Consider the following 13814-nt stretch of genomic DNA (forward strand, 5'->3'; position numbering starts at 1 on the left):
CTGCTATAGCAACAGAAGAGATGGTAATCATAATAGTGGTATTCGTTGTATTTAGTAGTAATAATAATAATAGTTGTAGTGGTGTTGCAAGTAGCAGAACCAGTCATTTAAATAACTTTGTCGTAGAGATCGACTGATAAAGGTTTTTGCATGGATCCAATTACACTGACGACAGATGAGCTTTGACAATTTTTTTAAAATGTATTTATTTATTTAAGGACATAGCATTGGATGAACCAGATGCAATGTTTTAAGTGTATGTAGCAGTATATGCTCATTTTCAACACTTGTCCATTGGCACAATTTAGAGTTGCCAATTTTTGCCTAACACATGCATGTCTTTGGACAATATTTTGAAGCCAACTTGTCAATTTTGTCCACGTATAACATATATAATTACTGTAAACTACAACGTTGCAGCCAAAACCAGCTCTACAGAATAAAAAATAAGTATCTTCAGAAAACAGGTTTAGCAATCATTCATCATCCACAGCTGTTTCACTATAAACCTGTGAGATGGCCTTTAAGTCAAATAAAGTATTCAAACAAAGCTTCATTTAATTTCTTTAGTAGTATTGTTGGCAAAAACTAAATATCGGCCTGTACTGGAGATTTCGCCATACGCCAAAACGTACAAATATCGACCCAAAATGCCAGCCAATCAAAATATCAGTCAATCACTACTTTGTTGAGCGCTCCTCTTGATCAATTACATATTTGAAGAAAAACAAAGAAAATACAGTAAAGAGTTGGCATATGTCAACTACGTGTTAAAGAGACTTCGGCGTGTTCACGTACACATTCAGAACATCAAAACAGGAACTAAACCAGGACGTAACCTTAGCTAGATCAGGACTAGAGAATGACTAGAACTGACAGGACTTTGGAAATAAATAACGCACCGCTTCACACTGAAACGTATGTCAAAGACTCTTTCTATGTCCAACTCTGATCCTGATTAATGAAGTTCAGTTGGAAAAATCCCAGAATACAAACATGTCGTCCATAAAATCTATTCAAATCATCGTTTCTGACTTACTTGCATGTAGAGAGTGACCTGGTGTGAAAGAGCTCTGATGAAAAAGGCAACACGGACGCCTCTCTTAAACCTCCGTGAGTTTTGCATGTAGATATTTTAGGTTCTGATGTATAGCGCTGGCAATGTTACTGTCACACCATGAAATAGCATTGCAGTTACTAGGCGATAGAGAGAAGTCTGCCTATAATTATTCTGTCAGTTAGTCTGCGCTGAGTTTCTAACCTGTTGGTCCACTTCATTGCAGTCTAAATGTAAAAATCAAATAAGAAATGCTGGGTTATTAGTGACACAAATGTATACACAACTGTTTTCATTTTTATTTAAGGATCGTGTTGCATTAAATACCTTAAAGACTAGTTTCAGGGTCATAGCAGCAGATCTGATCTTTCAAAATAATCAACATCCAGAATAATCAGTTTACTTTACTACTAGTACAATGTTTACAATAAAAAAATACAGTATGTGTAGTCAAACTCATAGCCTAAAGCATTGTGTTACTGGCTGACAACTCCTGGTTTGCTTTGCCTCTTTCTATGTGTACACTATGACACCTTAGCCAAAAGCGTAAAACCTAGAATTACATGTGAAAGACTGTAGAGAAAAACAATAGGTGAGACTGCAAACCACATGTTTCTATTTGAATTACACTGAGTTTGTGCCCACAAGCAGACATGCACAGTGGTTACCTCATACCCCAACCCCCTTCAAACTTTGAAAATACATATTTAAATGTTTTTTAATGTATTTTTTTTTTACTTTATAGTTTGATATAGGCTATTTCCATCCATTTTCTACCGCTTGTTCCCTTTCGTTTTATATATTGCTTAAATAACAATCCTAAAGGCAATCTGGGGATCATATAATTTCCTGTATTCTGGTACATTTTAGGTGTAATATTAATAGCAACTCATTGACCCTCATTAGTTCATTTTGAGGGCCCCCCACAGTCCCTGAATGTCCTTGCTTCGCCCCTGCTAGCGGGACACATTGCACGTCTTGTTTCATTCACTCTTTTTCACTGTTTCTAATTGAATATGAGGGCAATTTTCATAATCTAATGACCATATTTTGCCCCTTGTGGATTGAATAATATGTATGTGGAGTCTAAACCGGGCCCTTTTGCCCTCTGCCTGTGTCTGAGGATTGTATAGAGAAGCTGAACGTGGGCATCTCCAACTCGATTTGGAGAGAGAGAGAGCGAGTCCTTGAGTCCTAGAATCCTAGAATTAGTTTTAAATGATAAACAACTAAAGACAAAGCAGCCCTATGATATGCTCCCCATTTAAATTTAAAGAAACATTGCAGCTGTGGCACAAATAGCTTTTTGTGTCATTCAATCCAAACTGTATGAACACAAACAAACTACCTGGTTCCCCTTGAAGCACTGTGTGTTATGTGCGTAATGGGAGAAGTGGAATTGCCCACGATACATAAGATACATAAGAAACATAATTTACATATTAATATTTAACAGAAACCATTGAAAAGCATACATCAAACCGGGACTGAACCATGACTAAACTTGGCCCAAAGTTCCAAACATGGACCAAAATCAAGACAGGGCCACTACTGTTCTTAGAAAGAGTTTAACATTAATTCAGAAACATCTCATCAAACAAACATAACACCTAGAAATGTCCGATGTTCTTGGAAACATTTGAAGACGTCATACATGAAGCACTTTTGTCGAGCTCATATTCAAACGTCTTAATCTCTAAATAAACTTAAAAAGGTCAAGTTAGGAAATCTATTCAAATCTATACAAAGTAGACTCTAGACTCGACCTACACATTTTTTAAGTCTTTATTTTGACAAGAATTGATAAGCCAATCAAACCCTGTTGTGTTTCAGTCAAATAAGAGTTAATAATGATGGTAATAATAATGGTGTCAATAATGAGTGAATAACTGTAAAATACGAAACAAACTGAGTTGATCATAAAACTACTACTAGTGCAGTATGAAAATATACTGGTTATGCAATTTAACATACCAAGCCTTTGATCATGTAATTGAATCAATATAAATAACCAGACAACTGACCTAAATTACCAAAATGACCCCAATTGATATGGACAACTTGGCATGACAACACTGGCAGACACAGGAAATTGAATCATTGGATATTTGATTTGGGGAAATGGCAATAGTGAAATAAATAACCTAATCAATTACAAATTAATTGTTTTCTGTTTTAATATCAAATGAGTATTACGTAGGAATAAAACATGGACTAAACCAGGATTATATAAAGACAAAACTTGGACAATAAACCACGACCAAGCTGATACAAAAAACAGAATTTAAATAAAGTATAAAGAAAGAAAACCTTGTCTAAACATGGTCCGACTTTAAAACCGGAATTCAGATTGAAATAACTGAAAAACAACCGAGGAGAACTAAAAAGACGTGAAGTACAGATGGTTTCAGTTTCATTAGAAACAGAAGTTGAAAGCAAAATATGAAGTATCACTGTTCAATGACATGTTATTCAGTCATGCCTGTAGTTTCCAATAACTTTTACAGTTTAGAAAATATGAAAATGTTGATTAGGACAAGACAGCTCTGAATGTGAAATGCAGATATTGTGATAAATACACAAGTGCCACTTTATAGGGCTGTAGAAAGTAAATTGTTGCTCAACTAAAGATATAATCTGCATCGCATGGCACGGCGCGGGCAAAAGCTCTAAAACCTTAGTATCTCTATGATTAGACCATGTATCTGTTCCCAAAATGCACTGTCGAGATCACAAGATTACAGGAGAGCGCACAGCTACAATTATTTATACTGAAAAACACTAGGAAACAGCGTGTTTGTCAATAAAAAGGCAGATTAAACTCACAATTCACATCCAAATCTCAAAATAATTCACCCCATGCCTTCTCCTTTCTGCTGTTGTGAATATAAATCCTTTAAAATCCCCCAAAATAAAAATTTTAGCACCATCGACCGATTAATCGACACAAAAACTAAAGCCCTACTGCCTTTTGACCACAGAAAACATTAAAACATAAAACACATTTGCAATTCTTAAGTTCCACTGTAAAGTTCAGTCTGTGGATGCCACGATATATAAAATTTCAGTGTCACGATTTTAATAATAAAAAACATCACAATTTAACGATTATTCACGATTCTTGAAACTGTGACTTAACAGTGATATCTTTCATTTTCCTTCACTCTCATGGTGAATAAAATGCAACTCTCTGAAAAACATGTTAAATGTGACAAAAACAGCCAGATTAAAAAAATAAAATAAAATATGGCTATTTTTGGGCTGTATTTTGAACAGAAAGTACTTAATTTTGCCTCAAAAATTCTTCTAAATTCTTTTTGTTCTTACGATCATATTGTGACCTGAATAATCACGATTATCTTGAGATTTCTGTCGATCTCATTGATATCTATTGATGGCCCATGACTTGGATTGTAATGTAGTAGTAGTAGTAGTAGTAGTAGTAGTAGTAGTAGTAGTAGTAGAAGTAGTAGAAGTAGTAAAGTAAGTAAGTACAAAATGCTTAATATGTACATGTGGTAGTAGTAGCTGTACAAGTCGTAACCTTAACCCTTGTAAAAATAGATAACTTGTGCTGGTTCTTTACAGTGGTTCTTTATAGAGAAAATAGCAAGCGTAGTGACAGTAATAAAAGCCTAGAGGCCGATTAAATATATCCATTTGGCAGAAGTTTGTGTGTGCATCAGCAGAACGATGAAGATTGCGATACAGGAAAACAACAAGTGCAGCATCGCATCACTTTCGAACCAGGAAACGACGGACCGTTATAAACGACAACAGCGAAACAGCCCGCTATAAATAACATGCAAATGAGCCGGCCTTTAATAGTTTTACGGGTTTAACTCACCTGAGACGAGACCGAGAGGGGTAGGCTCTTTTTGGGGCGATGACCTGCCCATGTCCTCGAGTACAAGTCCACCATGATTACAGCCTATTTAAAAACGCCCTTCCCTTGCATCCAATATCGAGCCAAAATAGACCAAACTGCGGTAAGTTAGGGTCGAAGCTGCACAGCAAACGGTCTAAACATCTTCACGGCTGCAGACACAGTTTGACAAAAAGGAGAAGTGTAGCTCGGCATTACAATAGCAGCAGGAAGGGGTGAGAGAGGAGTGCGTCTATTTCAGTCAATACGTGTGTGTGTGTGTGTGTGTGTGTGTGTGTGTGCGTGTGCGTGTGTGTGTTGTGCAGACATGAAGCGCGAGTGTGCACAGGATAACAGGGCAGAGGGTGAACTGTCTGAGAGCTCTGAAACAATGGAGAAAAGACAGACAAGAGTGAAAGAGGAATATACTGAGTTTGCACTTCAGTCCAGACAAGACTTCCTGCGCTAAACGATAAATAAGTTGGAGGTGATTGTATCAAGTCTAACACTAACAGACCGAACGGAAGCAATCTATCTAACCATGTGATGTTGGGTTTTGACTCGGGTCTAATTGAGAATTCTTATGGAACGATATCGAATGTTGGCGTTGCAATTATTGTGAGTAGAAATGTAATAATTTAAGGATTGTTCAAGGACCAAACAACAGTGAAAACCTGCATTTTTTCAGCGTTGTCTAATACGTTTCCATTTTCATATGTGACCGGATTTATTACATCAAACCTGAAAGAAAAAGTAAAGCCAGAAACAACCTTTTATTTAGGTTGACTAATACTCTCAGGGTTATTTTATTTATTTTATTTATTTTATTTATTTTATTTATTTTATTTATTTTATTTATTTTATTTATTTTATTTATTTTATTTATTTTATTTATAATTAATTATTATTAACCAAAATCTAAAATCTTGACATCCACATTTTGTATATAGTGCCTTAAAAATTGTTAAGTGAACAATAAACATTAAAGTCACAGAGGGCCACAGTGTATGGTACAAAATACTAGTAGTAGTAAGCGTTGAGTACAGTTGGCCACCTGCACAGTCACCTCTTGGGGAAAGTAATTCTTTGTGGAGTAACATGGATGCATTTTGAGTCTTCCACATACTTTTTATAAACTGATCATTCAATTATTCCAACGAATAACTTCTAACGATACAACCATCAATCCTGACCTGTATAATCTACACTGTGCAGAACAGACATTACTCTACAAAGGTCAGAATTTCAGAAATGTTATCCTAGAAAGCAAACAAAAAACACTAGACTCCACGTGGGTGTTTAAAACAGGAAGTCTAGTTCTGAGAGCGTTTGTTACATCAGCATTTCCTTTCTGTCACACAATTAGCCAGTTTGTTGTCAAAAGGCCATAACATTTGTAACATAGAGTTGGCAAAGGTTATTCAAATAGTGAGGCTTTTATTTCATACTTAAAATACGTAAAAACATATCCCAGCCAGCTTTTCCAGTCCGGGATAGTCAAAACAACATCATTATTATCGAGTAATAATTCAATGCACCCTAAAAACTTACTGCATGAAGTCCATAGCAACAACGGCATTTCATGGATCGTTTCTGAGCTTGTCTAAGTGGAGTATAATGTATATCTAAAAATAATACTGTAATATCTAAGTTTAGGTCCAAAAATACTATTCATGGGTTTCAGGCATAAGGATTCTTTCCTGATTTGAAAGATTTGTCATAGCAACAGCCTTGCAGTATTATAGCAATAGAAACAAAATTCAATGCAACTCAAAATATCTTTTATTTATCTTTTGAATGAGGAAAAGTAAAAAAAAACGTAGCTCTCTTACTACGGCAAAAAAAGGCGTCGATCTCTTTTTATTTAAACATGTGTAAGTTATTATGAGCTCAACCTTCATGAAAACACAACATTTAACTGCTAATAAACTTGTGTAATATTGTGTTTGGTGACTGAGGTACGAGATCTAGTAAAAAATAGACGTTATACAACTTTTTAATAAAAAAACTAGCAAACTCTATTAACTTAATGACCGTTTAACTAAGGCTACAATTGTCCTGGTCGGTGCAAGGCCTTTCTGTGTGAGTTTGCATGTTCTCCCCATGTCTCCCCCTGTTAAATAAAAGGCCAATAATACAAACTGGCACGATTGACTCAAATTTGGCAAATGACTCAAATTGGAAAATGACAGTCCTCACAAAACCCTTCAGATAAGGAAGGAATAATTTGCCTAAAACCCATGAACAAGGATGTGATGCAAATGTTTACTCTAGGATTTCAATCCAGGGACCAGTTTTCAACGTGTGAATGGTTGAGATAAAGAAACAACATCCTGGAAAAACCTTTTTTTAGAAGAGGATAATTTGCAAATGAAATGCTCCTGGAAAAAAAGTCCAAAACTGGTGTGATAGACAAAAACATCTGTTCTGAATGCTATAGGCTCCATTCTGCTCCAATCAGCCCCCACACGCCACGTCAAAACTGGAACTAAACTGGTACTAAATCTGAAACTACACCACGACAAGACTAAATCGGGACCAAACCGAGTCTACATCAGGCCAAAACAGCACTCAAACCAGAACACAACCCTCCACTGCAGTTACCATTTGACAGTACACAAATACTTGTTGCAAATAATCAAAATTATCTTCATTAAAGCCCTTGTCAAATCATCTTAAGTTTTAAAGGGGTTCATACAGTTAAACTTAAATACAAATACTGGAGCATCGCGCATAGGAGACGGCAAAAATCCTTCTTCTTTTGGACCGTCTGGAGGGAACATGGCATCATTTCATACTTTTAGTAGATGTGTTAAACTTCTGGACAATCAGACATGTCCGCATAACGTGGACTAACCTGTTTTAATTAACAGCTTTAAGAAATGTCCTTTGTGTTGTGATTGTTTTGTCTATTGTCCTGTTTATTTTTGGGAACAGTGTATGCTTTACGCTTCTTCTTAGTTTTACTAATATACATTATATTTCAGTGATGGTCATGTGATGGTCATGTGATGGTCATGTGATGGTCATGTGATGGTCATGTGATGGTCATGTGTGTGGATGGACAGTATTGTGCCTGTTACATCCCGTTTTCTGCCATCATCCCGCCAATAGGACCACAGATCAAAATTAACCTGCAGGACTAACTCTGGCACATTTACGTTAGAGATACATCAGGCCAATATTGACTTTTCTTTTAAAAGCTATCGTATATTGACCTTAAACCTGACCTGCTGCCTAAAACACACAGCGCTTTATTTTAACACCTTAAGTTTAGTGTAAAGAGGGCAGTGCATGAAACACGACTGTGGACGAGTTTGTTGGAAATGTAAATACCATAATTTGGGGAAAATGTCTAGATTCTAAACGATCTGTAAAAAAAAAAAAAAAAAGAAATACACTGCGGTTGATCTCTAATTTACATGCTGGGCTGAGACACGATTTTACCCACCACGGCTCCCCACATTTAGCCCTCAGCAAGGCATGAAGCAGCACTATGCCTGATTACTTAACCACATTAGCGCTCGACCAATCAAACAATGGGACGGCCAAATTGGGGCCCAAATCACGCCACGGTCAACACACAGTGGCCTATTCAATACATTTGGCTCCACCCCCGTTACATCACGCTCCTCAGTGCTCCCATAATGCCCGGAGAGGAGTACAACAGCATTGTAGCGGCGGTTCACACAGTTTTCGCACCAAGTAAACGCGGAATAAAATACAAGAAAACATGTTTAAACCAGGGCTGATCCAGAGCTGTGCGTCGGCGAGTAATAAAGAACAATAGCAGGTTGAAAATGGGACTTTGTGGATTTCAAAGAACCCGGAACAAACGCGGGACTGAACCAGGTCTGAACCTTTTACCTCAGATGATGGGACAGGGCAGTTCTTAATGAGGCCAGGCTTGTTCTAAATGGATCTCTTGTGTATCAGAAAATAACCACGCCTAAGTTAGGTCTTGAAGCTGGCACAGAAGATCAAAAGTAGGACTAAACCAGAACTAATCAAGGAGCTCTTTTTATTGTAAATCTGGTGTATACTAAGAAAACTGTGCTGGGAACCAAACCAATAAATGCAGTGCTAAAACTGGAAAATATAAATACATATACCAGCAAAAGGAAAAGATCTTCACATTTTAGTGTTGCAATTATTGAAGAATATCAACATTTTACAATCATTCCCAATTACAGACACACAAAAAAGAGTAAAATCCTCATTCATTCACACTGTTTAATAGATTTCCAAAGTAATCTAAACAGCCATAAAAACACACTTTACACGTGATTTGCCATATATATATATATATATATATATATATATATATATATATATATATAGATTGACTAGAAACTACTTATTTTTGCTTCTCAAATGTTCACAATTATTACTTCTTATGATTATATTATTATAATCACGGTTATTGATTAAATAATATCCTGTAATAATTCACTAACACCAACACTAAGCAGCAGGCGTGCCAGAACCAAAGGATTAAAGGGTAAAGTGAGTAATACTTATTATTTATGATGTTGATGGCAGATTGCTCACACTCCTGCTATTATGAAACTATGAAACTGCAGTATTTTCTTAGGGAGGCAGGGTTAGTTTGAATTGCAAAATAAACTTTGACACACACAATACAGTAAAAAGAAGGTCTAAAACATGTACTCAAAGTAAAAATGATCATTAGTGCTACTTAAAGTTGCTTAACTCAGCTCATGAACATCTCATAACGCACAAATGACCCAATTAAATGCAGTGCACACACCCAGGCTATAAATAAGTATCAGCTTGTGGTGAACAATAGTTTTTCATGCAGTTTCCAACAACTTATCAAAGGACAAATGAAACGATCTACTCTTGATAGTAATAGTTTGATTTCGATACCAAGGAGAAGACTTGATATTCAACTGTCAATTTGAATACCACAATGATAATAAAAAAACATAATACTGCTTTTTTTCCATTGTTATACTACGCTGATACAACCAGGAAGTATATATTCATAATGCGGTTCCCATGGTGACAGGGCCGACACAAAGATTTGGAATCGCAGACTTCCTTGATAGTTTCAATCATTCACAAGGAAAGAAAGCGTTATATTACTTCGAGGACAAGACGTAATCGACTTCACAGATCTGCTGACTATGAAATATAACTGGTTAATAATTTAGGCGTGCATTTGCTCCCGGGACACAGCGGCGTGCGTCTTCTAAACTATGAAACGTACAGTGCGTCCCGGTCAGACGGGATGCGCTCACACGACCTGTTGGAGCAGTTTTGAGGCATCTGATTCTGTCTGTGCCGCAGGTGTTGTCAACTTCAACATAGTTATAGTCAGACTTCAGCATGTCTGGTTTAGTCTTGGCTTTAAATGTCGTCAGTAGCAGTGATGGTCCAACCTTTAAGTCCTGCTCAGATGATTTGATATGACAAGGTACAATTTAAACTCATGGGTCAGTGCCAGTTCTATGACTAAACTTATGAAACTAGTTTGATGTGATCCATGGCCCATATTTGCACTCGCACTGTAATGGTTGTCATCTCAAACAATCCCAGAGACCCTCTGACCACCAATAAACAGCCTGTGTGTCGGCAAAAGAAGTGCGCCTGAATCACAGTTTGAGACGCATTGTTCATTGTACATTGACTTGATTTGGTTCAAGATCATATCATCACTGAGTAGATCAATCTACTCTTTGTCAGAGTGATCTAGATTACGGTTTAGATACATGTTTTGTTTGGAAGATTAGACTTTGTTAGAGCTATAGATTAGAAGACAAGGTTTTGACAACATTTCTATTTTAAGCCCAGTTTGGTCCGATAGTTCTCAAACTGGATAGTGAATCACACACATGTGATTACAAAACAAGTACTGTTGTAAATCCTTGCCATGAGTACATTTGACCATTGTTCAAGTAGTGGGGAAAAAAGGTTGGGAATGACAGTGTTATAGAGCTGGGTCAAGCCCTGATTAAGAACAACTGTCCTTAGAAGCCAGAAATAGGGGCTATTTTGTAAATAGCACGCTCATTTACATAAAATCATACTGCCAAGATGAAAGATATGTTTAGCAAGTCAAACGCGTTCAAACTTCTAACTCAGAACTGGATCTCTTCCATTCACTTTGCAAAAATCCCATGTGAGACCACCAGCCCCAGCGCTGATATGAAGTGTCCTACATTTAGGCTAATTGCTCTTCTACATATTACAAATGCGCGCACACGCTCGCAGCCAAACCCCGCATGCGAGGCGAGGAGCCTGGCACCAAACTGCGCCAAACTAAAAGCTCTGCGCCGGTTTGAGAGCCGGGCCCGGGCTGTCAGGTCACCATGGAGATGCGGGGCTCCCATTGTGAGGTAAGAATTACAGCACTTGAGGGGCTCTGGCACGGCTACAGTCCCGGGCCTTTTGCATTCAGGCTTGTCCCGAATGGAAATCATTATAACGAGCTGTTTCTAAGATCCAAGCAGTCACAAAATATGCGCGTGATTATTACACAGGTACAACACAGAAATACAACTGAGCACGTATGAAAGGGAGAAAAGTTATGAGTTTCAGCGTTTAAACATGAATAATGGCAACACGCATCTCACGCACCGCACACGTCACGCACCTGGTGAACGTGGAGCAGGTGCAGAGTCCGCGACACTCACCTGTTCAGTCCCGCAACCGCCATCAACACATAAACGTACATTTGACTGCCACGCACGGCCCGCACACTTGTAAATACATCATCATTTCCACGCACAGACACAATAACTGCGCTCTTGGTGTGATCTGGGCCCTTGGGAACGCGCAGGTAGCGGCGGGAGGCTTGTTTGGGAGTGGCCCGTCCACAGCTTTCTCTTTAACTCTTTCCTTTCCTCTGCTGAGAAAGTCGCAGAGCCGCCACAACCTGTTCCTAACCAGTTTGCTCTTGAACCGGGTCAGTCCTGCTCAAAAACAGAAACAAAAACGCTGACCTTCTAAACTGAACTGTAATTTCTAGGCGGACGCAACTTGACCAAAACGCGCGCGCAGTGAAATCCAAATGACGCGCAGCCATCCAAACATGTTTAGTAGTAAAGTATACATACAGGCCCTCCTGAAAGAGTCCAAACTTTAGTAAGTAAAACCCGGGTCCCCGATCAGCTGCTGGTGCTGTGGCGGTATGTTAGAAACACCTCTTTTCCCCCATTGAAAGCCACTGGCATTCATATGCTAATGAGCTTGGCACAGATAGAGTCCAGTGTGAACCGAGTCAGGACCTTTTGCTCCTCCAACTGTGCAAAGACCAAAGGAATCTGGTGTAGTTCTGTTATTTTTTGAAGTGTAAAGAGACATGGATTTGTGCAGTTGAATAAATGACAGTGTGAAGTGATGACAGCCTCGTGTAAGAGTTGATGATATGGTAACTACAATAACAAAGACACTCCTCCAACAAGCATGGTAGCAAATTATTTTCATTTTCAGCTTGGAGCAGGAAGCGGTTTCAATGTAGTGATCACCATGGCAATATAAGTTTGTCTAACAGCATCATGACAAACGTAGGGTTACTATTGGGAAAAGAGACCGCTTTAAATATGATAAACAATAAACCAATAATTGCATAATTATATGTAAAGCATGTCGATATTGTTATCAAGACACAAATATTAATACATTTGAGAAGTATCATGTCATTAGCCTGTATTATGTCTTAGTGATAGTAATGTTTGTAGGCCAAGCTCTTTATTAACATTTTTAAAACATGTGTTATTATTGCCCTAATAAATACGAATTTGTATTATTTTAAAAGTGAAATATTTTGAACACCACTTAAATTAGTAAATTAATTTGAAATACTACAATAAAATAAAACTTTACTTTTTTCTCTGTATAATTACATCATCTATCCGTTTGACCCACTGCGGTGCGTCTGATCATAGGTTTGTGACTAAATGGCGCCCTCTTGTGTTCAAAACGTACCTTCTTCCTGAGAGGTGGTCTCCTTTTCTTTTCCATCTGGTTTTCACTTTGTTTTTTCTTTGTAATCCCATCAATTTGTGCTTCATTTGATCCAGGTTTGGTGTCAGATTCCTGGTTAAATGTCGGTAATCCATCTTTGGGAAATAAAGTTGGTGTCGGGGGAGGAGGAAACTCAAAACTGTCTTCCTCAATAGTCTCTACTTGGCACTCGAAAGTCCTCAGTTGTAGTTTTACATCTTTATTTCCACAGTTTTTGGACTGCTTATGACCTTTAAGTTTGGACTGAGGTATAGCATATAGACAGAAGTCGCTATTGTCAGAATCTACACAGGATTCAGTCAGTTTATGTGCAAAACCAGAGCTATCAGTTTGAGGAATTTGCTCTACAGGATTGTCCTCTGGCGCACATAATCCAAAACTAGAAAACCTATATTTTTCTCCAGATGATTTTTTCACTGGCAGCAAAGTGTTTTTCTCCTTCAACGATTTATCATCTCTACCATCTGGAAAACGTGGATCTTGTGCATTTTCTTTGTCTAATTGGGACCTCTTCATGTATTGGGCGGGGACATAAAAAGGCTTGGAGTCCAAATCTTTGCGCACGTGCCACCAGTGTTCGTTGGTCCTGGCGACGAGGAGGAAACTCTCATCGGGTTTGATGGCGACGAGGCGGCCGCTTTTGGTAGTGTATTCGTACTCGTGCTCCACAGAGACCACCTCCATGCTTCACTCGGGGGGGGGGGGGCTCGGATCTCGTCAGGGAAACGACATCCTGAGAGTGAAAAGAGGAAACACATTGTCTTCATTTGCACAATACATCAAAACATCAGTCAGGACCTTTGCACACACATTGAGCCTGACAATGTCCCCACTTTACAGGTAAGAAAAGTTAAAAAGATGAATAAGAATTAAGATTTTAAACTTAATTAAACAGTATTT

At 38.0% G+C, this 13814-nt stretch overlaps 1 protein-coding gene across 1 annotated transcript in view; it reads right to left on the minus strand.

Annotated features, from left to right (window-relative positions):
* The window catches only part of arhgap27 (Rho GTPase activating protein 27), a 31659-nt gene extending 18055 nt beyond the window's left edge, over positions 1-13604 (minus strand). The window contains exon 1 of the mRNA XM_072455813.1: positions 12876-13604. Within this exon, the coding sequence (XP_072311914.1) occupies positions 12876-13598 (723 nt within the window). The 5' untranslated portion in view covers positions 13599-13604. The remainder of the gene's footprint in view (positions 1-12875) is intronic.
* Between the last annotated feature and the right edge of the window lie 210 nt (positions 13605-13814).

The sequence above is a fragment of the Eucyclogobius newberryi genome, unplaced genomic scaffold, assembly GCF_026437365.1.
Source record: "Eucyclogobius newberryi isolate DKJ021-1_F unplaced genomic scaffold, fEucNew1.0.hap1 SCAF_20, whole genome shotgun sequence".
NCBI lineage: Eukaryota > Metazoa > Chordata > Actinopteri > Gobiiformes > Gobiidae > Eucyclogobius > Eucyclogobius newberryi.